At 40.8% G+C, this 25,119-nt stretch overlaps 2 protein-coding genes across 4 annotated transcripts; both read right to left on the minus strand.

The window, feature by feature from the left end:
• Positions 1 to 55: 55 nt before the first annotated feature.
• On the minus strand, positions 56 to 21,842 carry mtus1a (microtubule associated tumor suppressor 1a). Of its 3 annotated transcripts, XM_061048890.1 has the most exons (13): positions 21,716 to 21,842; positions 20,439 to 20,668; positions 17,538 to 17,630; positions 16,933 to 17,040; positions 11,525 to 11,742; positions 6,502 to 6,568; positions 3,799 to 4,013; positions 3,253 to 3,358; positions 3,005 to 3,078; positions 2,769 to 2,864; positions 1,949 to 2,065; positions 1,752 to 1,849; positions 56 to 1,133 (listed from the first exon to the last, which is right to left on the minus strand). In XM_061048890.1, exons 2-13 carry the CDS (start codon positions 20,554 to 20,556, stop codon positions 905 to 907), a joined length of 1,539 nt encoding a protein of 512 aa, XP_060904873.1. In that variant the 5' UTR covers positions 20,557 to 20,668; positions 21,716 to 21,842; the 3' UTR covers positions 56 to 904. The 3 variants fall into 3 exon arrangements, with proteins under 3 accessions (XP_060904873.1, XP_060904872.1, XP_060904874.1); XM_061048889.1 differs by lacking the exons at positions 16,933 to 17,040; positions 17,538 to 17,630; positions 20,439 to 20,668; positions 21,716 to 21,842 and adding an exon at positions 14,878 to 15,325; XM_061048891.1 differs by lacking the exons at positions 11,525 to 11,742; positions 16,933 to 17,040; positions 17,538 to 17,630; positions 20,439 to 20,668; positions 21,716 to 21,842 and adding an exon at positions 7,248 to 7,445.
• A 118-nt stretch (positions 21,843 to 21,960) lies between these two features.
• Positions 21,961 to 24,546, minus strand: LOC132982405 (uncharacterized). The gene has a single exon (XM_061048887.1). The coding sequence runs from the start codon at positions 24,145 to 24,147 to the stop codon at positions 22,096 to 22,098; it is 2,052 nt and encodes a 683-aa protein (XP_060904870.1). The 5' UTR covers positions 24,148 to 24,546; the 3' UTR covers positions 21,961 to 22,095.
• Between the last annotated feature and the right edge of the window lie 573 nt (positions 24,547 to 25,119).

A 25,119-nucleotide genomic window follows, 5' to 3' on the forward strand; every position in this document is an offset into this window, starting at 1 on the left:
TCAGCCATACGGGTTTCATCTGCAGTGATCAAGTCAAAAATTATAAACGTGATGATAAGGTTTAATACAAGACTTTATTAATTGCATATTTCAAAATAGGATCAACACACAAATAAGGACAATTCCACACAAACTTTAAAGCTACATTGAAAGGGTTAAGTGAGGGGCGATAAAACTCAAACACATGCACAAAGACTTGGATTGGTCCCATGGTTGAACGCAAAATAATAAACTGAAAGACAAAACATGTTTGAGGCCACAGATGATGCTCAAATTGCCAACTCAGATGTAAAATATTCTAACATTTGACAAAAAATTGCAAACACAGATTTGGATTTTCACGGCGCTGCTGCAGTAACGAGCAGCTGAGTAATTGGACAATTCGTCTGTCCCTTTGCACAGATAGATATGAGAAATGGTGCAAAAGCCCATATTTCATACATATTTCAGAAAGATAGAACGGAGGAGAAAGATAATCATCTGTATTCATGGCTGTGATGTCCTCTCTCCAGCATATACATATATAGATATATATTATTTGACTGTGTATTTTTTACTGCATGTACTATGTGCGTGTCAAAACAAGCCTCTGCAAAAACGAACAAGTAACAAAAATAGTGTCATCATTTCATACAAGTCCTGAGATTTCCTTTCCCCCATCCATTGTAGGAGACGTTAAAGGCAAAGAACAAGGTCACCGTGCTTTTTAAGTGCTTCTGTGCAACATTTTTTTTTTTTTTTTACAGTCTGTAGCGTCTCACTATGCAGAGTTTCAAGAGTTCATCCAAGCCTGAAGGAGCCAAGGTCAGGCTGCTGCGATGCTAAAAGGAAACAAACATGGCTCTAAATTCCAGGGGGATAACTCAAAAGAGAGGGTCTGCTTGCTGGAAGCAGGGGCCCATCGTTATCTGGGAGAGACAGGAGGGCTGGAGAACACGCCGGAGCTGCGAGGAGATTGGAGGCTGAAGGAGTGGGAAGGCGAGGACGAGGTGGGGGACATCTTGCGGGGGCTACTCAGGTCTCCATTATGGAGTTTCCATATCAGCTCCTCGTTCTCCATCGACAAGCGCTTGTTCACCTTGGACTCCTTCTGAAGGGTTTCCTGCAGCACTGCCTGCTCCGTCGACAGCTGTCTGTAATGCAGAAACAGAAAACAGGAACATGAGAAAAACTCACATGGACACGATAACAGACATGAAGATATTCAATCAGTCGACTGAAGCCCCCACCTACATCAAATGACTCAACTGGTTTATGAATGTCAGAGAGCTTTAAAGAAATAATCCAAATTAATGCATCTATAAATGAAAACTATGTTTCCAGAGAAAGATTTGGAATACATTATAGAAAAATCTGGGAACTTATTATCAAATCCTGTAAAATACAGAAATGATCAACACCATTATGCTGTCTTACTACCTCAGCCTTTTTGTCTCAAACATATTGTTTACTGATGAAGATGGGATTCATATCACTTAATAAAATAGCTTTTCATATGTTTCAATTTTAAAAAAAAAACCTCTGTGACAGGCACCGTATTTTTTCATGTTACTGGGCTGCAGTACGTCACACAGTGTAAGTATGTGGCCTATGTGTGTTTTGGAAAATAACTGAGGTCTGTTGGCACACAGGAGTATTGCGTAATTGAACGCAGGTGTAAGAGAGTTCAGTAAGCAGAAATCCTCCTGATCAGATGGATTGATGGTGTGATGCTTTATAGTGTGGTTTCCACATACAGTGTGAGCTCTTACCTCGACAGTGCAGCATGTCTATCCATGCGGGCCTTCAGGTCCTCATTCTCCTGCTGGACCTTTTTCAGGCTCTCATCCAGCTTCACATTTTTCTCTTTCTGAACAGAGTAACACAAACAGAATGATTGAGTCGTGTCAGTTGATATCAGTAGCCTTTCTTGTTCTGACGGCCAGTAATTCTTTTCCACGTGTCTCACCAGTTTGTCGACCTCCATCAGCTTCTTCTCCTGCTGGTGAAGCTGCTTGTTTTTGATGTCCAACACCACTGTAAGGCTTTCTAGTTCCTGTTCCAGATACAGGGTGTGGGAGTCCTTCTGCAGGGACAAACAAGATGAGCCAAGATGTTCTGACAGTTTAAAAAAAAAGAATCATGTCATCCAGCTTTGTAAATGTCATGTGGCCACAAAGCTCCAACACACAACAGAGGGCGCCATGCAGCAGTAACAAAAGATTCATTGAACTCATTGATGTTATTTTCCTCTCGTCATGTTCAAAGCCTACGCATTCAAACAGGCCAATAAAGTTTTTTTTTTTTTACTCATCAAGGTTATTATGTTACTCTAAGATTTAGAAAAAGCTTTTTTAAGTCATATTGAATATAAATTCATTATTATGGTTTTAACAATCTAACTGTTAATAACAGATATGAAGGTGTAGGTTAGCAGCTTATCATGTGCCCGGGCAGAATGAACACTGACTGGATGAGGACAGGCAGCCTCACTGTACAACTGCACTGTGGGGTGTTACAATCCCCATGAGGGGAGGGACAGAGTTACACCTCACACAGACATGTTGCTCAGTTAACCCCCCTCCTGTTAACATCATTTAGCACGGTACAGAATAGTCAATGTTTAATCTAAGTGATAACTCTTTCACATGATGTCTTTGAAGAAAGCAGGGCTTCTGTTGCTCATCTATCTTTCTATTAATCATTGCCCTTCAGACTGCTGAGGAGGAAACCCTGGTGTCATGGGATGTTTCTGAGAGAAGCTATAATAAGAACACAGATAAGAGTACCTGACACTTTTCAGCCAGCTTTTTCCTCCTGTTTTCCTCTGCAGTTAGCTTCTCAATGAGAGCATTGTTCTCCACAGTTAGCTCCTTAATCTTCCCCTGTGGTTGTAAAAGCACAACAAAGTTACTGAGTACATTCGTTTACACTCTGGTTCAGCCACACACAACTTATCCCTGTGCCATGCTTTTCTTTGGTTTTGTGATTTTTAAAGAAAAAGTGAAATAAAAATCATGCTTACAGATAAAGCGGCTTCTGCGTCTTTCAGTGTTTTATCCAGAGACTGCAGCTCCTGGCCGTGGACGTTGATAAGCTCTGAGGAGTGGACAGGAGTAATAGCATCAGAAATATGTCTGAAAATGTTGAATGTAGCACTGGTCATTCATGCATTTGTAAACTGATGTAGAATATCAACTCTAAATCACATCAAGCCAAATTAAAAATGCAGCTTCAGAGATGTGGTGTTGTTTCATTGTGCTGGTCTCTCACCTTGCAGGGACGTCTCACACTGCTCTTTTACACACTGAAGCTCTTCTGCATGGTTTTTCTCTCGTTCCAGCTGAATGGTTTCATGATTGGCTTTAAGCTCTCCCATCTTTAAAGGAACAAAGTACAGACTTATTTACAGCTGCAGAATGATTCATCTTAAGACAGTTTTACACATTGCATCAAATGTAGATTTGAACAGTTAGGATTAGTTAGACAATTATAATAAAAAAAATATAAAACAGACATTTGAAAAAGGGTTTCACCAGACATCTCATTTTCTTTATTTTTAAAAAAATATTTATTACTTTTTGTGCCTTTAATTGGAGAGATAGGACAGTGGATAGAGTTGGAAATCAGAGAGCGAGAGAGAGTGGGGAATGACAAGAAAGGAGCCACAGGTGGGATTTGAAACCTTGGCCGCCCGCTTGGAGGACTACAGCCTCCATACATGCCACTGCGCCACCAGTGCCCCATGACGTCCCATTTTCTTTATTTTAACAAAGGAGGGCCACACAATCATATTGAAAAGGTGTTGTAGGCACAAACCTGCTGTTGCATGAGAGTCTTGCACTTGTCTGCCTCCTCCTGGTAGGTGAGGTGGACCTTGTCCCACTCGGCCTGGTAGAAGGTCTGGAGTCTCTGCTCCAGCTCAGCCAGGTCCTTCTGGTGCTGCTCCTGCAGTTTGAGCAGTGCGTCCTCCAGAGCAACGCGCAGCTCATCCTTCTCCTTCTCCAGACGTTCAGATGAATGAACGGAGCAGACTTGAAGTCAAATAAAGAGTTATTATTTTTACTTTATGAAGTGACATCTGCATGATGTTCAGGGACTGAATGCAGTGACATATTCATTAAAATAGGGCAGAGGAAAATCTGTGTTGAGTAACTGCTGGTAAAATAATGATATGTCCTGTGAGACCCTTGGTTAGACAAAGTTCTACCTTTCTGTGTCACACTAAATGTTCTCCACAAAGGAATGGAAAAACTGACTTGAGAGGAGCAGTTCCTCTGGCATTTGACTTCATATGCCAACTACACTGCAGTTATTTCTCGGCAGATGAAGAAATGGTAACACGTCTCTAAACTCTTTCACATTATGTTGAAATCATTAACACAGGCAACAGGTTTTTTTTAAATTATTATTTTTTTAACTAGGCTGATTTCTCCGTCCTTTCCTAGCTAACAACAGTCACTATTTCACAACTTTTTCCATCATCAAGTGTTCTTATCAGCTCTGGTGTGTGTGACAGCGTCCGGCTCCATAACCCATCTCCAGTTGAAGTGCTTGTTCACAAACACGGTTGATATCCAGCAGCTGGCATTGCTAAGCGATGTGAAGTGATGCCGATGGTCTGTTGATGTTTAGCAGGTGATTTTATTAGAAAGGCTGACCTCAAATACAAAAACTCCTACTCAAAACTTCAGACTGTGTTTAACTTCAGCGGTGGGCGTAAAATAATACCCAACCCAGATGTGCACTATGGAAAGAACAATTTCCCCATTCATCGCTCGAGCAAACCAGGCCCTAAGGTGCTGTGGGTAAAATAAAGGAGCCATGAGAGCAACATGTAGCATGCTGCATTTACTTCACTCTGCAGTCTATTTAGGTTGGGATGGCAACTTAAGCTCTATGTTGTCAAATTGTCTCAAACCGTGTCAGACAGTGTTTTCCTGTTGCTGTATTGATTTAAATGCAGTCCCAGAGTCTGTACTTTCGCAGGAGAACAGTGAGCAACAGTATGAGGGGAATAACTCTGCAGAGCATGAGCGTAAAGATTCACCTTACCAAGGCTGGAAAAACAGCAACAGATCCAGGAACAGAGGCCAAGCCAACATAGGGACTATCTATCAGGCTTTGGCATGTACAGTTTAACAAACGGAGGCCAGCACTCCATGTGTAACAGAGACTGGTCATGTGAGCCTTTCCAGGCCAAATCCACCCGACAAAGACATCTCTTGGCACATCCAGAGGAGAAGGGCCCAGTTAATCTAAAGTTAGCTGTCATTTGGCTCACAGTCAAGAGGCTGGCAACGTTGCAGATATGCAGCTGTTGAAAAGTGCAGGTCTGCCTTAATGTAATATTTTATGTGAGGAATGTTAACAAACTGGGTGTGGCTGCATCACAATTTGGGCTGTGACTCAAGACATTTCTGCAGTATGAGGAAAATGTGTGTGGTAGCAGACAGAGACAGGTGCTATGGATTATCTCTACTCTATGTAAGAGAATAAACTAAAAGTGAAATCAAAACAGATTTTACTTCACAAAAAGGTCAATCTGAGGTCAGTGCAGGTCTCAAAGCTCACTGAAGTGAAGAATGTGTTAAGCACAGATATCACAGCGCTCAGCATGTAAGAGCAGTCATGTGGAAGTCCCGAGGCTGTGAAGGCGCTGGTGTGGGAGCCTGTTTTTAAGCAGTCCATTTGTGCAAGGCTATTATGTGTGAACACACTTAGAGTGGACATAAAACATTGGTAATTGTCCTCAAGCCTTCATGAGGCCTCAGGTGGTGTTGCATTCCTCCACTGAGAGCCCCTCCTCTGTGGGGTCAGAGATCAGCCTGCCACTCAGGGGGGAATACGCTGACACCACTTTACTCAGCAACACGCCTTGACAAATAGGTTCCTGATTTCCAGTGAAGGACAAAAGCAATTATCATGTGGAGAAGACCCCCAAAGGGGGATATTCTATGTGGGGGGGGGGGGGGGGGGGGGGGGGGCAAAAGCAAACAAGACCACCCTCTGCAAACAGGAATGATCAAATTTGATTCATGAGATAATGCTGACTTGAAGTTTCATCAGAGCAGAAAAAAACAAATCACAGCAAAGCAAATTCAAGGCCAAGCACTGAGCAGTCCCATTATTAATTTCAGATAAATATTTCACTGATTAGCAAATCTGTTGGGACTCTTGGTCAAGAGGCATTTTTGCAATGTCTGCTGTGCTCTCATCACTGCACAATAATGTTAAATCATATTACTACAATTGTCAAAACTAAAGCACCAATGACTCAGGCAAAAGACAAAAACTGCACGCAATGACAGCAACAAAATAAGTGAACCATTGAAAACACAAGGAGAACCATATAACCCTCATCAGCTGTACCAACTTGAACTTCTCTACATGTCATGCTAACCACAAACAGGCCAAAACAACATCAGATAGAGGGATTGAGAGCGGACCCTGGACAGGATTGTGTAATTCAGTGATAAGCATTAAACACAGCTGTTGTGAGATCAAGGTGACCAGACTTACCCAGCTCTCCTCTGAGGTTGACCAGCTCCTGGGAAAGCTCCCTGCAATGCCTCGTGGCTTCTTCACGCTGCAGAGGAAAAAAAACAAAATGTAAACAGTCACGCACTTGCTCATGATGATGTCACTAATGTTTATGATTTGACAAACGGACTAAATAAGCTCAGTCACGATCATAAATAAACTATTGCCACATTTTGTATTTGAAAGGATTCACTACGAGAGCAGAGGTGACATCAATGCAACACCCTGAGATATAACAGTCTAATGAATACAGTCTTTTAAATTGACTGTTAGTACATTTACAGCATTGCAGCAGATTACAACAAGGACACATCAACAAGTAAGGGAGCAAGGGATTAGGAAAACTTGACACTCAACTCATGTTTTCAGTCTTAGCACATGCCTTGTGTCAGACTAATTCCTTTACTTCTCCTTCTGACTCAGCCTTGCAGTGGAGAGAGGCTGTGCTGCAGCGGCAGAGCTCCTCCAAACTTCAAACTGACGCAATTATAATCAAAAAGCATTTCACCCCTTTACTGTTCTCTAATATACTGCTTCACAGAAACAACCACAAACAGTCTGAATAATTTAATCATGAGTCAGAGATAAAGTGGCTTAGAAAACACAAGTCAGACATTAACTCACTGATAATCTAACAGAAGCAAATTAAGTCCTCTCCTTGTTTACAAAGACCAAATCTGAATCTGTTCCTTACTGCAGAGTAGAATCATGAAGAAGCCAATTACCCTCGCTGCAGTGCAGGGAGCACTAAGGCACGCTTTGCTGCCAGAACAGCCCATGATCCAGCCTCAGCCTGAGGCTTGTGTACTGGAGTCTCCCCCTCCTGTTATGGGGACCCAGGCCTCCAGGACAAACAGTGGTCCAGGTGGACACACCACCACCACACACCTCCTCTCCCAGACTGCTCTGACTACATCTGGGGCAGAGACTGAAAAAGCCGCTTCACTTGCTGTGCTGAGTGGCTGCAGAGCCCATTACCGTATTACACCTAAAAAAAAGCCCAAAAGGGGCAGGCTGCAGTGTGCATGAGAGCAGCCTCCTCACCAGTGAGGCGAGGTCACTTTAAGAAAGCCGTAGTGGAGAAAACAGATAAATTGTGCAGAGCCGTGTGACATCAGGCTGATGGTGCAGGACTTGTGCTTTGCAGTGACCTTCCCTGGGGAAACATGGGAGGCTTCATTACCACCATCCCCCACCACTCATCCAAACCTACATTAAATCATCCCCTCAGCCCTCAACATCATTATTACCTCACAGTGTGCTGTGTGGCTACAGGATTCATGGGTACCATCCCTCCATTACAGAATGAAATAATGCTGAGACAGATCACATTTCCGACCTCTGTGAGCACATACGGCTTTACAGTCAATGTATGGTTAAAGGAAATGATGTCACTTTTTGACAAATGAAGAAATATGTTGACCAAAATGTGGGTATTCTGAAGCAAAAATCTCAGAGTCTGGAGTCCTGTACTGAAAAAAATGTCCTCCTAAGCTGCCATATAAACTTCATTCACCTCCTGTAGGACTTTGAGAGCAATTTCAGGTTCCATAAAGATGAAATCCAATGGACTCTTAGACATGTGGACTGGAGGAGTCAGGTATTAAATATCTTATCTTCTGATGTGGACAACCCAATCTACCTCCTGAGTCACAGCTGATTTATAATTTATGATGTTTCATTTTGTTTTATTCAAAAACTACATTTAGTCCTCCGTGTTTGATTGGACACATTTTAATATAAAGTCCATTTTCTCAGCCGATGCTAGGGACATCTAGCTGGGTGCAAGGAGTAGTCATGTCCCCAGTGAACATCAATATGATACCATGTCAGGTGTAGAATAACACTTCATGGTTGACTAAGATCAATGACTAATTGCTTCAGGTCAAGTTACCATTTCCTGGAAACATTAAGAATATCAGAGAGAAGATGGAGAAACAATTTTATGAATCTTTCTTGTGTAATCATTTTGTGGTTATTTGTTTTTATATTCTAAAATGAAACTTGTGTGGTGTCACATTGTTTGTCTTTGAGAGAACGTAGTCAAACCAGAACCAGCTCACTCTATCCAAGCAGATAAACAGTGCTCCGTGCTGCTGCTGGTCATAACCCTATCAAGTCAACAGCTGGGACATTTTTCACACTGGGATGGTAAGGACCTTCCTCCTATTCTGGGGCTGTTGAGTGGCCACCAAATTCCACTGTTCACAATGTACAACAATGTCAGCTAATACACTTGATACATAAATCTTTGAGTATCTAAGAGAACTGTGCTTCTATATAAAATGAAAGTTGGGATTGTTTGAGATTCTTTAGTGTCAGCTGGTGAAGGGTGGACAGCATTACAACATGCTGTCTTTAGAGTTGAGCCAGAGAGGCAGAGACTGCGGTTTTTTAATCAAAGAGGAACAAACATTTTGTGTTTTTATGTCTTGTTGATGTCATCAGTTTCACAACAGAGGGAACACTAAAACAGAGGGATATGAGTCAGTGACTGGAGATCACAAAGTGTGTCTCAAATACCAGCTGTCAAACTACAAAGGGATTTACCATCTAATACACTGAAAACTAATCTATCTCAAGCCTTGTTTTGTATGACTGTCTTCATACATCATTAATCAAAGATCTCTCAAATATTCTTAAAAATTAAGTCAGAACTGGCCGTCTAATCTGTTCTCACAAAAGGCTTCAACTGGACTGAAGTGAACTTTGTCACAAATGCAGCAACCCAGAGCACCGCCTCAAGGGATGTGTGTCTGGTGTGCGACTCCAGACTGAGGCAGGAGTGAAGGAAGTGTCTGTAATCTAGGCTGAAGGAAATGAATGCAAATGACTCAAAAAGTATGACAGAGAAAAAGATGCTTTACTTTTCTATTCTGATATGATTATTTCTATACACCTCAAGTACAAAATCATTTTCACACGTGTGCTAAATTCTCATCAACCTCTTGATTTTCAGCTGCACGTTCCAGTCAGAGATGTTCTGAGTTGGAGAATTATATCCTCATTTCATTTTCAAAAACAACAGTTAAGAGTTTTTAAGGTTGGTCCTTTCTCTATCGTTCATTTTGAATAGATTTTAGATATTTCTGTTGCCCTTTTTAAATCTTTTTGCAAGAAGAAGTCTTTTCAGAGAGCAAGACACTATACTGTGTGTAAAAAATAAATTATTCTTTTTTTTTCATTTGTTTTAACATTAGGTCCAGCAGAGTCATTAAATGATGAACAGTTCCCAGCAGCCTCCAGAGGAAAATTCTCAGACGGCATGCTGCCTGCCTCTTTTATCTCTGAGACAACTGATTATACAATAACATGAAACTCATAAACAAGCATCAAGTAAGGAATATTTAGAACATGTATATCATATTATTGCCTCTACTCTTTTGTTCTTGGGTAAGATGCAACTCATGTTCGACACATAGTGAAGAGAACAGGATTTATTATCCCGACAGTAATGAAAGTGAAGGACAAGATCAGAAGTCTGAACCTCAGATTCATCTTCACTGTCTTTAATAAAACAGCACTTAAACACAGGATCCAGTATTTGATAAGTACGGTTTTCTTTTTATCAAAAGAACATAATCTAATACAGAAATACAGAGACACCTCAGCAGTGACAGATACCTGATGCATGTCATCTGGAGGTGTAAAATATTGAGTAGTATTAAGAGACACTTTATATATTAATTCAGAGAAACTACATATCTAATGTCTGAAATGACTTTATATTGGAAAGGTGCATTGCACATGTTTCACGAATCTTGTGAAATATTTCAAGAGGAAACTTACAAAGTTAATCAGAAGGACTTCATTTTCATTGTGACGATTCATTCTCTCAGACAGGCCAACAGACCATCTTCATTCCTCTCTAGGCTGATACATCTTTTTTCTTTTTGTTATTAGGATCCCCATTAGCACCAGCATTATGCATCTTTACTTTCTACAATTATGTCATCCTTTTGTCAACGTTCACTGCAGTGCTTGTCATTTAGGTTTATGTAATAGAGTCCAAGCACCACTTTCTAATTTTTGCTTTGACAAGTGCTGTATGGGAGAATGATGGTTGGGGTCAGGCGGATGGTAGCTGGTAGGATAAGCTTGTTTGTACTGCACGGTGGGAAGAATAATCCCCTGGGACATCTTGTTTCAAGCAGCCAATCACATGGCACTGCTATTAAAACACATCCAAAACAAACAGCAAGCTTAAACATTTTATTGGGTGGGCGGGTCATTCTTGCCTACCCAAATAACCAACGAATGTACAGAAGTTAAATGTCATCACAAGTGAAAGAAGTGAGCTTTAAGGTAGAAGTCCCAAGAAATGAAATTTATTCTAAAACATTTCAATCAAAGTGCAATAAAAACTCTTAAATGAGCCAACATGTCTTATAATATGTCTGTGTGTGCTGCTCCTCATACCCTCACATCTCTCACCTTGTGGTAGTTTTAAATACTGTAAATAAAAATGTCTTGGTTTGCCGTCTATCAACACAGGAGTTCATGTTGTAACACTTATAGATATAATCACATCACTATTTCAACCAGTTGGTCACAACGGATATTTTAATTTGAGTAAAAAAAAAACATGGTATCATTTTTTTCACTTTGGTAAATTAAGCTCGGCTGGTACAGTGTTTCCATGACTACAAGTACCTGGCTCCTTTAGCTTGAAGTAAAAGCAAACAGGAAATAATGTTTCATCACAGATTTTGAAAACACGATGAAGTACAGAGAGCGCTTCATGATGAACTAATACTAACATTATTTCCACTTTTGTGATTTGATTTTGAAAACTGCATCAATTATTAAGGTTATTAAACTGCAACATTTACCAACCGAGCCAGGCCAACTATCTTTAGAAATGCCAGGATTACTGCGCTACTTTTATATTTTATTACATTATTTCCCATTTTTAAATCCCCTCACATGGGAAATGATCAAATAAAAACAGTTAATGTTCTTCAACACAAACATTTAAAAAAGAACTCGCACCAGGCCTTACCTCAGACAAAGTTTGCTGCAAGACGATGGTGATTGCCTCAAATCTACGGTCACTAGCTGCCAGGAGCGCTGTGAGCCGCTGGGTCCTCTGGTCCTTTGAGCCGTCCTCAGCCACACTCGCTGGTACCACATCCGGAGGACCATTACTCTGGTTAGGTTGGGATGTTTGCTGTGGAGGTGGATGTGGGCGGGGGTTGGTCTTGGGTTTGCTCTTGTCCACTGTAAGAGAACAAGTGTTGAGTGTTGTTACAACGCTGATCATCATCATGCCCCCCTCCAGAACGGCTGCAGCATCTACACTACACAATCCTGTCAGGGTTACAGATGCATTAAACTCCAATGCCCTTGATAAATCTGTTCTGTCCAATCAGCCAGTCTGATGATTCCCAGTGCTGCTCCTCCGGCGGCCTGGACATAGAAATTGGTCCTCTGGATACAATTAGTTTTCCATATCCTAATTTAATCTACTGCTCTGCAGACACTGGTCACTGAGGACAACTAGCAAGTCTGTGCTACTGTAGTTTTGATTTACATCAGCTTTATAAATACATCACCAGCACACAATAACTATCATCAATCCTACTAATAAAGAGCACTTTGTTTACTCTGCTAAAACACATAACAAAGACCTGAATGTAAGAACGTTAGTTTATCACTGAAAGTGGGGAACAGGGGAAAAAGAGAGACTTCTCTTTGAAACAGAATATATGCTTGATAATCGTTTCCCAGAGAACTGTTTTTCTACACAGCAGAGAGAGTGACCTGTGACATATCGAGGATACCAGTGAGTGGACGAACTATACTGTTCCACCAGTGGCTTGTGGGAACACTCACTGAGCTCTGTCGGATGTTTCAGATGACAGCTGCCTGAGCAAATTAAGATTAAAAAGAAAAATATAGATATATATCTAAATCTACTTTGAAATGACTGTATTTCTTACACTCTTAAAGCTATGTAGAGTAAGCTTGGCCAATGCAGTATTTATGATCATGACCTTTCCGAACCATAAAACCTGGAGCATATTCAAAGTTAAATTTAGATGCACTTTGCAGGGCATCATTTAAGAACATTGTAACATTCAAGAGTAACTTGAGCGTACAGCTGTGGGGTACAGAAAAGACCTGGATACCTTTAAAAATAAAGACCTGCAGCTGCTATTGACTGAGAAGAGGGTGTATCAACCTAACAGAAATTAATGTTTTTTGTCCAACTGAACAGCTGATACTGAAGCAACAGAGTGGACAGCTCTCTGATTGAGGCAACAAAATATTACAGAGAATAATAGTCCAGGCAGGCCTGGCCAATCGAGGAAACACTGAGTTCAAATCCTGTCCATCCTAAAGAGAACAAAACTTGTGTTGAGGAAGTGAAAAGCAATAGAGAACTTGGTAGAAAAAAAAAAGAGCTCAATTTAATATTAATACAGTTTTGCTGGATCATCTGCTGACTTGATAACAGTTCACCTTAAAACTAGTTTCTTAAATGCATGTCTGTGTTTAACAGCCAGAGTAAAACGTATTAATATAATACTACATCTGGGTGGATGGAATCAGTCTGCTTAAGTGATATTTGTGAAGATTTTCTTTTCTTTAGGATCAGGCTCCATTAGAGCATGGGCAATATCAAAACAGAAACATCTGTGCTACTCAGCTTTCAATTAGTGGGGCGATGCCGACTGCTTACTATCAAAGGTTTCTCTTTAAACGGGGACGCCCTCTGCTGGCTGGGCAAAGAACACAAAGAGAAACCATCTTGTGTGTCATCACAGAAAACATGTACGACACAAACGTGCAATGCCTGCATCCAGAGTACAGCTCAGCTCACTGACAGACCTCAGTTACTTTAAGTTCCCATCTCATCGTTGAAATGTAACTGTGTAACCAACATGTCAGTAAAAATAAGAAGATGTAAGTTAATATTATTATTGTCTCTTATCACTGTGAGGAAAAACTTTCAATATATTCATTCATTTATTTCCTGTTTAAATGTTTTTCTTCAATTAAATTAAAATGAAGTTATTGCTCTTAATAGTTATATCTCTTAACTAATTGCTTGGCCTCTTTCACAACTAATAAATACACAGTGGGATCAAAGCCATGTTCTCGAAGGTCATCTATCTTTTACTCTAATAGAGGAAGACAGGAAAGTTCCCTAATCTGCCCCCTGCTATTACATATTAGTTGTTTTCAGGACCAGTGGAGGAACCTTATGTAACAGATTTTTTGCTGGGTAAAAAAAAAAAAACATACGTCTAAACCTCTGAGGAAAATATGAGAAGCTGGCAAAAAAAAAAAAAAACAGAGATTCAATAGTGAATTCATTTATATAAAAAAAGTTTTAAAGGCAAAAAACAATGACGTATTTGCAGCAGCGATACATTAGTAACTTTATCCTTAAATTAATTTAGTCACGATGTAAGCCTGTAAGCTTTCTGCATCTGACAGATGATTCATGACATTAAAGGACCTGCAGCTATTTTCATGTAAATATCCAAACAGAGAGTTTATGACACATGCTGCCCTTTAGTTCATACTTTCCTCTCAGGCTAAAAAACAAAGTTCTATATGAAATACTGGATGATTTAGTGAGCCTACAGCAGAATGCTCTGCTCTGAGGGGAGATATCACTGTAGCACAAAGTCTGATGAATGATGACGGCCCTCACAATCACACACTTGTTTTAGTGCTCGACCGACACAGATGACACAATACCCTGGACTCAAATACAGAAACAAATAAATACGTTTTTATAAAGCCTTTGGGACCAGGAAGCTAAGTTACCATATTTGGACATAACTCAGTAAAATAATTATTAAAAAAAAACAGGAACCAAAGGGAGCTAGTTTGTTTCCCACAATCCTTTTCAACAACCACAACACAGTTCAAACTCGAGACCAAGTACCAAAATAACCTTGCTATATCTCAGGGTGAAACAGGAGCACAGTATCAGTGCGGAGGAGAGAAAGAAAATAACAATTTGACAAACAGTCATATGAGTTAGCCACAAAATTAATAAAGACCCTCCTGACATTTAATTTCAAAAGAGACGTACAGATTGACTTTGAAATGAAACTGTCTCTAAATCCAGGATTTGTATCCTAGTATACTTCTGCACAGGGTCACATATTTTGGTGACCAAGGTAGGTAAATGAAAGATGAACCTCATGTTTTGCAACTAGCAAATAGCCTTGCTAAAAATAGATTCAGAAACAGCAAACTGCACAGGACTTAGCATGAAGCAAACACAAAATGGTTTGGTTAAAATATTATAGATCAACTAGATCAACAAGCCCGCCCCCCTTTTAAAAAAAACAAAAATGTCTGCAGAACATGTAATCAGTGAAACAAACAGACCTGCTTGGAAAACCACAGTGCTCTTCCTGCATCCTGACAGCAGCTGTATGTTTCGGAGTAAACCCTTGGCTGTCAGGCGCACGTGGATGTTGGACAGTGAAAGCTTCGGAGACCATAACATCTCTCAAACACAAAGCGAGACGGCCAGGATTTTAAGGCAATAATAACGTAGAAAAAGTCACCAGATGGAGCAGCTTGGTTATGAACCACATGCCATGGTGCCCTTTATTGTATCATATCTCAGGTTCCAAAAGCTCAGACAGGCAGAGAAAAATAAATCAGCAAAAACCAATAGTAGGAGTTACACAACAGGAACAGCTTTGGAAAAAGTGAATACACGCAGTTCAGCATGGCAGGTCTCCCACTCAAAATCCAAGCTGTGAGGACTGGACGATGCAGAGGGGTTAAAGGATGTCCAGTAGCTTGTGGCCCAATAATGTGATAGAGGCAGGGGAAAAAAATCCCTTAATCCTCTTGGTAAAGCCAGGATTCAGCTATTCACCAAACACATCAATCTCTCACAGCAGAGCTGCATCTCCAAGCATGGTGATGGTGGTGCTGTTGCAGAGCCAGGATGCTCGGAAGAGAGCAGGGGGGGTGGGGCGGGACAGAAAAGAGTGGGAGGAGCAAACAGCACAACTGCAGCCAATGAGAATTTAATCTCACCCCCCACTCGTAGCTCAGTAACTCTCTCTTCCTGTGTCACCAGCAGAAGGATGACATGAGACCTGAGACTTGGTTGGCATGGTTTTGTCTGACAGGCTGAGCTGTACACAGCTTGGCTGGCACAGCTCATCATGAAAATGTGTCTTCAGCTCTGATGAGAAACAAAGCCAAACCCCCTCACTGTGCTGACTAAGTTCAGCAGGTTTTATAATGCAGCATGTTTTACATATATTTTATGCAAAACTAAAAGCTGGACCAGACTGTAACAACAGAGAAGGAAACAAAAATATACATCAAGCATAATGTGAGAGCGACACAGTGAAAAGACCAATATAAAAATAATTTAAAAAATTGACTTTGAATACTGCACCTTTTGTACATTTGTGTTTTTTTACTCTATTATAAATATAAGTAATTGCTTCTTATATTTTATTTAAGATCTTGCTATTTTTGCCTTATTTCCTTTGTTAACTGTTTTTGCACCAAAACACCAAGTCAAATTCCTTGAATGTGGAAATGTACTTGGCAATAAAAAAAACATTTTGATTCTGATTCTGAAAAGAGAGCACATCTACTGGCTTTGGTGACGTTATGTTTACAGGAAACAGAAGCAAATGAAAAAAAATAAAACTAGCACAATACTGAAGTTAAAGGTAAATGGACTGTATAGTGCTTTTCCAGTCTTATGACCATGCAAAGCATCGCTAACCTTCTGGTTGTGAGATGACTGCCTCTACCACTGAGCCACAGCTGCCCCAAGTGCCTCAGTTGAATCAGGGAATCAAGGCATCACTTCGCCAATACAATTGGCTGAAAATTAGAGTATTTTCAGTTTATATTAAGTTAAATTGATGCTTGAACATGAGGGAGAAGGTGGCACAGAACAATGTTCATGTAAGGAAAAGATTCTGAAAATGGTAATATGCAGTTGTGTAGTACATGGTATATGGAATATAACCATTTATATTTCAGTATACCCACTTCTAAATCTCCTCTGATTCACACCATTGATTGACAATATTCAGTAGGATGCTGCAATTTTTCCAAAGATGGTGAAAGGATGACCCTCCCTTCTCTGTCTGTAATCGGCAAGTACACACTTAACATGCAAGAGTAGTCACTTTTTACAACAGAGGCCATTTATCCTCTGCTGGATGGGACATTTTAGGAGAAAAATAAGAGTGTACCCACTTCTTAAGGCACCACTACACCACTGGTAATATGTCTGTTGTCTCTATTAAGACAACACACCATTTTAAGAAGGCTGAATGTGTTAACAAAGAGGAGGCTTAAATGTGTTCACAGCATTCAGTAAAAACAAAGGAGAGACACATAATGGATACAATTTGATAGTTTGGTCATTAAAACAAAGAGAGAATGAGCACTTACGAGGTCCACTTGAAGTCAGACGAAGTCTTGCAGAAACAGTTCTTTTAAATGGACAGACGGTTTGTCCTTTGTTTGTTGGAGCGGCAGATTTGCATGCTGTGGCCAAAGCTGTAAACGACAAATCAAGATGAGGCACAAGGCACGAGTTAATCTGACCCATGATGAAGCGGAGAAACAGCCAACTGACTGACCACAACTTCAGACAGCTTTATATGTTACAACCAGGCCAGGAGGTGTGACCAAATACACCAATCCTCTAAAAGAACAAACACATCATTATCTTAACTTAATCAAGATCAGAGAGAGCCTGTCAAATGTAGTTACCATACAATATTAACGAGATTATGAAGAAACACAAGCTACTGTTTGAAAATGACTGTTTCAGGAGGGTTTGATCACTTTCACCTAAAGTAGATCAATCAGGCACATTTTGTTTTAATCAAAGTGAAGATTTATTACACAATGTAAAATCATAGTGTGAAGACTTAACACAAGTTGTATAAATCAACATGGTCTCTTTCAAATACTTTAAAAGAGATGATCAGAAAAGTGTTGAAATCAGATCAAGGTAAAGCTCAATAGCTCAAACAGAAATGTAAACTGACCTGTTCTTGAGTTTTTCCCAGGGCTTGTGATGAGTTTTGCTTTCAGCACGGCAGTTCTGAATGGTGTCTGTTTATGTGCAGCTCCTCCGAAAACTGTTGAACATATAAATGCTGGTTATTTAAAAGGCATTTGAATACCTCTCAACTATCAATACATTACTGCTGTTATATTGAAACTTATAACGTGTAGTTGGACGTCACCGGGGTTTTATAAAATAGCCAAGTTGATTTATTAAAGTTAAGTGAACAGAGCTTTTTAATGTAACAACACCATGAAGGTAATAAGGTAAACATTATTAATTTTATTATGAAACCAAATAAAATAAAGGTAAAAGAAAATTAATCAAATAAAAAAGTGTAAATCTGACCGTTATGGAAACAACAACAAGATGTAACAAATGCAGAAGCAAATGCATAAAGACTATGATGATATGAATTTGTAGATTAGAATCATTTTGTCATTATACAATAGTACAACAAAATGATAAAGCTTCACCTTAAAGTGCACACATATCCAGTCATCCACAGATAAAAACAACAACAACTCTCGTTCAGGTAAGATGGGCAATGTACTGTATGTGTAGAAGTATTTACATGAGGGAGTATAAAAAAGTGTCTTGCCAGATAACAGAATATAAATAAATATAAATATTGCACATGCAGAGGAAAAACAAATAGCATGTAAAACGATATAAAAATATGATCATAGTTTAACAAACTGTTAATCAACAAATAGAAGTCCAGTCTCACTTACTTCTCCAAAGCTTTTTATGTTTTCCATTAAAAACAGCTATCAAAGGGATGATACAAAACCGATAGGATCCAATGAGCAGACATGTCAACAGCGTGACATCACAGTTTGACGCTGCACTGCTCTGTGCAATTAAAGAGGAGTTGTTGAAAAAACGAGAAGGGAATTCAGTCCAAGTGCAACTTCTAAGTCCTGTGTAACCAGCCATTTGTTTTTATTTTAAAAAATGGACAAAGAGAAACCGGCTCCTCGTCTGCACCTCAGACAGCATCAGCTGCGGTGTATGTCTGCTCATATTCCTCCAGGCAACACTGTGTGTGAACTAGAGTGGAATATAATCTGTTGCCATAACAACCACACAAGGCGGGGGGGGGGGGGGGGGGGGGAGTCCCCAGATTGAAAAATATGTCTTATTAGCCAATCATTGACCTGCAGGCCTTTGATGATTATGCTGGGTGGAGAATAGCCCATCTTCTGACAGTTCTCATTTTTTTAATAAAACACTAAAAGAAAAACCAGCAAAACACCGCTACAAAGATCACACTGGAACCATTCAAGACGCACCAGCAAAACAGGTTGATTTTCTGAAACTTGACTGGATTTAATCTCATTCATAAAGATTTTTGATAGGTTAGAATTATATTCTGTTTCTTAAATAGCTTCAAAAAAGAAAGAGAAAAATCTCACTTTGTTTTTAAGACGCTCAGCTCCATGGAGCTTGACAGATGTGGAAGTATTAAATCAAACAAAGATTTTTCTTTTGGAGATTACACACTGGCAACCCGTACCATGCCTAAGCACGCTTCACCCCTGAAGTCCAGTTCATTTGACCAGTGCTCGAGCACGGTACACTTCCTTGGCCCAGGCACGCCTCGGATAGGTGTGGTTCAGCACGGTACAGTTCATGCACACGGGTAAACAACGTTTACAGCCTTTATTATGGAGAAATCTGGAGTGTTCTGTCTGTATCTGACTAAAATGACTTTTTTTTAAATGTATTTATGGCTGTATCTGTTTAATGACTTAAAATAAGCCTCAAAGTCAGTAAGGTAGCTGACATGCTCTCTGTGTTGCTCTCCGATGTGCAGATGCGGACATGACTGCGCGTCCCTTTTTTACATTTTTTTCTTGAATCCACCTACTTGTAACCTGAGCATGCTTCATAACAAGGCCAGAGGGGTAATGGGGAAGGGGGTGGGGGGCAATTGTGCTTAAGGATGGTACGGGACAGCATTGTCAGTGTGACCGCGCTCTAACATCTGAACCTATCCCTGAATTGGGTCACAGTAGCCCCTCCCCTTTATGCCCAGATGTGTCCTTAAGGGCGCGGTCACACTGGCCATCCGTACCGTGCTGTACCCAAGCACGATTGCCCCCACGCAGCGCCATTCCCCCGCTGGCCGGCGGTCACACTACACAGGACTATCCGTGCCTAAGCACGATTACCTCTTGTACATAATGTCTTAATACAACACATGCACACTTTATGTTATTATGAAGCGTGCTCAGTTTACAAACAGGCGGACGAGAGAGAGAGAAAGAGACGCGCAGTCGAGTCCGCAGCCGCACATCAGAGAACAACACAGAACATGACAGATACTTTACTGACTTTACAGCTTATTTTAAGCCATTTTAATCAGAGACAGCCATAAATAAATTTAAAAATAAAATAGACGCGGCCGAGTCCACGCGTGAGTCCGCACAGACGCCCGCACATCGGAGATCAACACAGAGCATGACAGCTACTTTGTGTCTTATATTGTGTCATTTTAGTCAGATACAGCCATGAAACTCTGGATTTCTCCTTAATGAAGGCTGTCAGCGTTGTGTACCCGCGTGCTTGTGCTCGTGCATGAAGTGTACCGTGCCGAAGCACACCTCTCCGAAGTGTGCCAAAGCCAAGGAAGTGTACCGTGCCTGAGCACGATACGGAGCGGTCACACTGGTCAAACGAACTGGACTTCAGCGTTGAAGCGTGCTTGGGCACGGTACGGATGGCCAGTGTGACCGTGCCCTATAAAGCACAAACACCACCATGACCTGACCCTGGAAAACTGTCTGTATAAAACTAAATCTATACCTTCATTTAACAGCCTTATGAGACAGAACATCCTATTTCTAAAAGCAACATAAATCTTTATTGGGCTCACTGTGTGTACTCCCAGCCCCTTCACTCAGCTCAGTGTGAACACTGTTTTCAGCAAGGCTTCTGGATGGCCCCAGGGTTTTGCGTGGTAGTCTAGAAGTGGGAGTAGGCGACGGACCCATAAGAGAGGAGCGGGTGGGAGTCTGAGGAGTTTGGCATCTATTCAGTTGGGGCTTAAGACTCGCAGATGAGGCAGTTCCAAGGAATGGCCCTCCTGCTGCTTGTACTCTGTGACTGCCTGAAAGCATAAACACAAATAACCATCAGAGGCCCACAAACTTTTTATTAGGACACTACACACGGAGCTCAAAGTTGTATTGGTTATATACAAACACAGGCAAATATAAAATGTCCACAAAGCTACCAAGCAGGCCATATGAACACTAATAAACATGTCTTGTATATGTCGTCGATTAAAACTAGTGAAAGTTTAGAATGCACAATTAAAGGCATACAAACACAACATAGCCTGAGTCAAGTTTCATGTAAAAAATTAACACTGACATCTTTTGTATTTCTCATCTGCTACTGCACATGCCCATTCTGATGAATATATATGTGTTAAAGCAGAAAAATGCAAACCAACAGAGAGTCTCTTTAGTCAGAGCATGAGCACTTTTCTGATCTCTTTTACAGAGGGTGCTCATTTTAAACTTTTTTTCAATTTAACAATACTGGTGAGCTCAAAACCCCCTTTCCTGCCTCTGCTTTTCCCCCTTATGAAGATCCCTCACTATAATAAGAAGATTCAGCTTCCTTCCCCAGGGCTCATATGTCTATGACGATCAATAGAGAAGAGGCTGTTGATTGTTCATCCTAAGTGAAGAGTCTGGAGGTTACATCTGTATCCAACACTGTTCCAGTGCAGAAAGCTGAAGCTAATCAGGAGGTAGACACATGGTCTATTAGAGGAACTGCTTAATGTCCCCCTCTCAAGGAGAGACTGCTTTACTACAGTCAAATCAGAGAGCCATATGTCTAATTGGAGCAGCGCAATGCAAGTTTAACACAGGAAAATGTTTAGCAAGGCTGTTGTTGTAGTGTAAAATATCCAACGGCAGGATTTTTCAAATTCACATTTTCTTATCCCTGCCAATGCCATTACATAAATATTATGAGAGTGTTGACTGTGACTTACTGTCAATGTTAAGTTACCATTAAAAACATTAACTGTTCAGCTTTCCCCTAATGAAACAACTGTAAGAAATCTTTCTCAAAATTCCCTCGATGTTATCACAGGCTTAGCTTCACAGCAAAAGCATTGTCAAGCTAATACTAGACTTACCTGTATTGCACTTGGGTTTGAATATTGCCGTCTCTGCAGCTTTGAAGGTCTTGCATTCACCCCTACCCAGAGTTCCTTGCTTCTGCCTGGTGGAAATCGTGGCTAGTCTTGGACTGACAGCTGGAGGCTGCGAAGGCGGTGCTCCTCTTGGTTGTCTAGGAGAGGGGCCTCCTCGAAATCTGCCTTTACTATCATCCAATAATGCTCCTGCTGATTTTCTAGTCTCCACCTGCAAGAAGAGAAATTACTCAATCATTCAGCTCCATACAATTGGAAGGTTAACAACACAAAAACATTTTTGCAAAGGCCTTACCCAACCTCCTGCAAAATTTGAATTATATACTACTAGATCATTGTCATTTAATTGATGCTGAAGTTATAAGTACATACTCACCACCAGGCTGATCTTCTTAACGTCTCTTTTTGAGTTTTCAGCAGGACTGTTTGTAGACTCAGCCTGTACCACTTGTTTATTCTGAGAAGTGCAGTTCAGGTTCCTTGGTTTGGTTTTACCCAGGTGGTTGTCAACTTTGTGAATCGTTAGGCTTGTAGAGAATCTAATGGTTGTTCTTTTTTCCCTGGTCGGCAAAGACGCTGATGATAAACGTGGCCGGGACTTGAGGGTAGAAAGATTGTCCTGACCTAATGCTGAGCCTGATCTGACCTCAATTTTGTTTGAGATGCCTTTCTTTGGAGTTGGTTTGCGAACTGGTTGGCCCCTTCTATCTGGGGTTTTTTCCAAGGGTGACAAGCAGAAGGTCTCGTTGCCAGCATGCTCTGCTGCTGTGTCTGCCAATTGGCTAGAGGCTGCATGTTCACTTTTAGAGAAGGAATTACTGCATTTGACATCTAAATCCTGAGTGTTTGCAGATGAGAGCTGGCAAGGTGATGATGCTATACTATTACTCTGTTCATCCACTGCACAATGCCTAGATAACTGCATTACTGTCGCTCCCAAATTAGCAGCCTCTGAATTCACTTGTGTCGGTGTGTTGGCAAATTTGGCAATGGTAGAAACAACGGCAGCTCTACCCCTCTCCTTGGATGGACTTACCCTTGTAGCAGCACCTCTGTGTGATTCAGTGGGCTTGTTTTTCACATTTGCTTGAGATTGTTGTTGCTGTGAAGCATTGCCTTCTACTGGCATCTGATGCACATTTCTTGTCAGAACTTTAGATTTTACTTTGCTGAAGTCTGATTTAGGGAACTTCTTGATTTCCCCCTTCTTGAATTTGGTGACTAAATGCAGACGTGCAATTGAAGGTTGTTTAGGAGTTCCAGAGATTTGCTGGTGTTTCACAGGTAGGATACCTGGGGTGATTGCTCTTCCAGTGCAGGGAGAAAATGAGGGAAGGCTGAGTATGTTGTTCCCTATGGTTTGTACTGGAGTGGAAGTATGAATATCTTTGTCAATGTCTTGCATTGCTGAGAGAGTAGACAAAAAAGCGTTGCTTTGTCCAGGTGTTAGCTCTCCTGGGAAAAGAAGCATCTCTTCTTCTGCACCTGGAAATTCAGCCACTTTTTCATAATCTGAAGGAGATGTTTCACAAACAAAGGTCATAAAAACCCCTCCTTCGTTCTCACCCGGCAGAGCTATAGACGAGCTAGATGATGAAATATCATTTTCCTCAGAAGAAAGCTCTACCAACACATTGAAGGTCTTGCCAAGACTTGAGTGGCCTGTATCAACCTTTATAACTCTTTCTGTGGATTCTTCGCAGACATCCGGTAGAGTGGTGGACAGCAGATTAGAATAAGTAGGTAAAGTTGAACAGCCAGCAACTTCAGAAATCGATGACTCATCCAGGGAAGAGACTACCAAAACAGACTGGTCCTCTAGACAAAAACTGTTATTCCGCATCACCATTTCCCCAGAACTGAGGGAGCAACAGTCATTCTCGATGGATCCTCTGCGGGAGTTCTCACATGAACCCGGTTGGCTTTCTCTGCCAACAGAGTCTGGAGACATCCCTGCACTGTCACTTCCATCCAATGTGTCATTGGTAAAAGTCTGGTACTTGAGTTTACGCGTTACACTCATGTTGTCATTCAAAAAACTTACACTGCCATTGTCAGGTGTGGCAATAAAAGTTTGGTTCAAGTTTGTACTTCCATCACAGAATGAATTAACCTGTGGTACGGTGATGTCATAGGGGTCATCCATAGTGGGACCCTCACTGAGGGAATACTCCAGCATGTGGATGTCAGGCAAGCTATCGGCCTCTCTGTCACTAAAGTTAGGATTACTACTGTAAGAGTCGGGTGACAGGGACAGTGACAAGCTGCTATAATGACTCACAGGGGAGAGGCCCACAAGCAGGTCCCTGTGGGGCAAAGGAATTGTGCAATCAACTTGGTCAGTCAACATGTTGAAGGTCTTATTGGACATTTTGGAGATCTTGTGGTATTTGGGGTAGTTGCATTTCATTCAGTTAGCATCCAGTTCGTTTATCGAGCATGTACACCTGTAAAGAGGATGAGAGAGTCAAATTTTCAACTTTATGAAACAGGGGAAAAAAATCAATAGCAACAACTATGTCATTTCTAAAGGTGGTAAATAACATCACAAACTGAGCCAGTGTTGTGCTCAGGGGTAAATACTAAGTCTTTGTATTTATTGGCCATTGTAGTAGTCCCATTAGCTGGATACTCATGACTTATTTATGACTTTGTTCAGTGAAAAATGCAAAGTCATCAGGATCATTCTTTGTTAGAGTAGGTCTGTTCAAATATTATCCTGGTTGTGTTCCACAAGATATAATTTCATTACTGAATATCAGATTTAATTTCCAGGAAACAACACAGAATTTCAAGGCACCAACAAAGCAGGCTACATTTTCCTACATTCCAGGTGAGAGGAGGTAATAAATACTTTAACAGCTGTCTCTTCTCAAGGATAAATAAAAACGTGAGGAAGGACTCAGCGTAATAAGCAACGTTTAAATGCAGAAAAGTGCCGACAATGTGTTTGGCAATGAGAAGTGTAGGGCAGTCCTGACTTTGTTGTGTTCTATTTAGTTAAGCTGACTGGACTGCTAAACTTGTCAGCCACTAACTACAACAAAAGCGCCATTGTAACATATCAGGTCACCAACAGAAACGATCCGAAAAGTAAGACATCGAGTCACCAACTACATGAAATCTTCCAGTACGCTGACCTAACAAAAATAATTAAACACTTCAGGAGGATAATGAATATTCAATGAAAGATTCTGAAGTAACAAATGTACATTGTGCTGCTGTAATTACTCCAATATATCTTGAATGTTGAAGCTATTGTATACAGCCTCCTGCATATTTGTCAAGTTTAAAGAGACAGAGGCTATTGAGGAAGACAGGATCAGTATCCCCCCCCACACACACACACACACATAGAAGATACAATGCAGGAAATATAGAG

Source organism: Labrus mixtus, chromosome 10 (genome assembly GCF_963584025.1).
Source record: "Labrus mixtus chromosome 10, fLabMix1.1, whole genome shotgun sequence".
In the NCBI taxonomy this organism is placed as follows: domain Eukaryota; kingdom Metazoa; phylum Chordata; class Actinopteri; order Labriformes; family Labridae; genus Labrus; species Labrus mixtus.

Coding starts and splice junctions, on each gene's coding strand:
- LOC132982405 (XM_061048887.1), bottom strand. CDS start 24,147: ATGAAATGCAACTACCCCAAATACCACAAGATCTCCAAAATGTCCAAT.
- mtus1a (XM_061048890.1), bottom strand. CDS start 20,556: ATGGGTCCGTCGCCTACTCCCACTTCTAGACTACCACGCAAAACCCTG. Junction 6,569..11,524: donor TGCAGCAAACTTTGTCTGAG/GTAAGGCCTGGT, acceptor TTTCCTCTGCAG/CGTGAAGAAGCCACGAGGCA. Junction 1,134..1,751: donor AGACATGCTGCACTGTCGAG/GTAAGAGCTCAC, acceptor TCTGCATTACAG/ACAGCTGTCGACGGAGCAGG.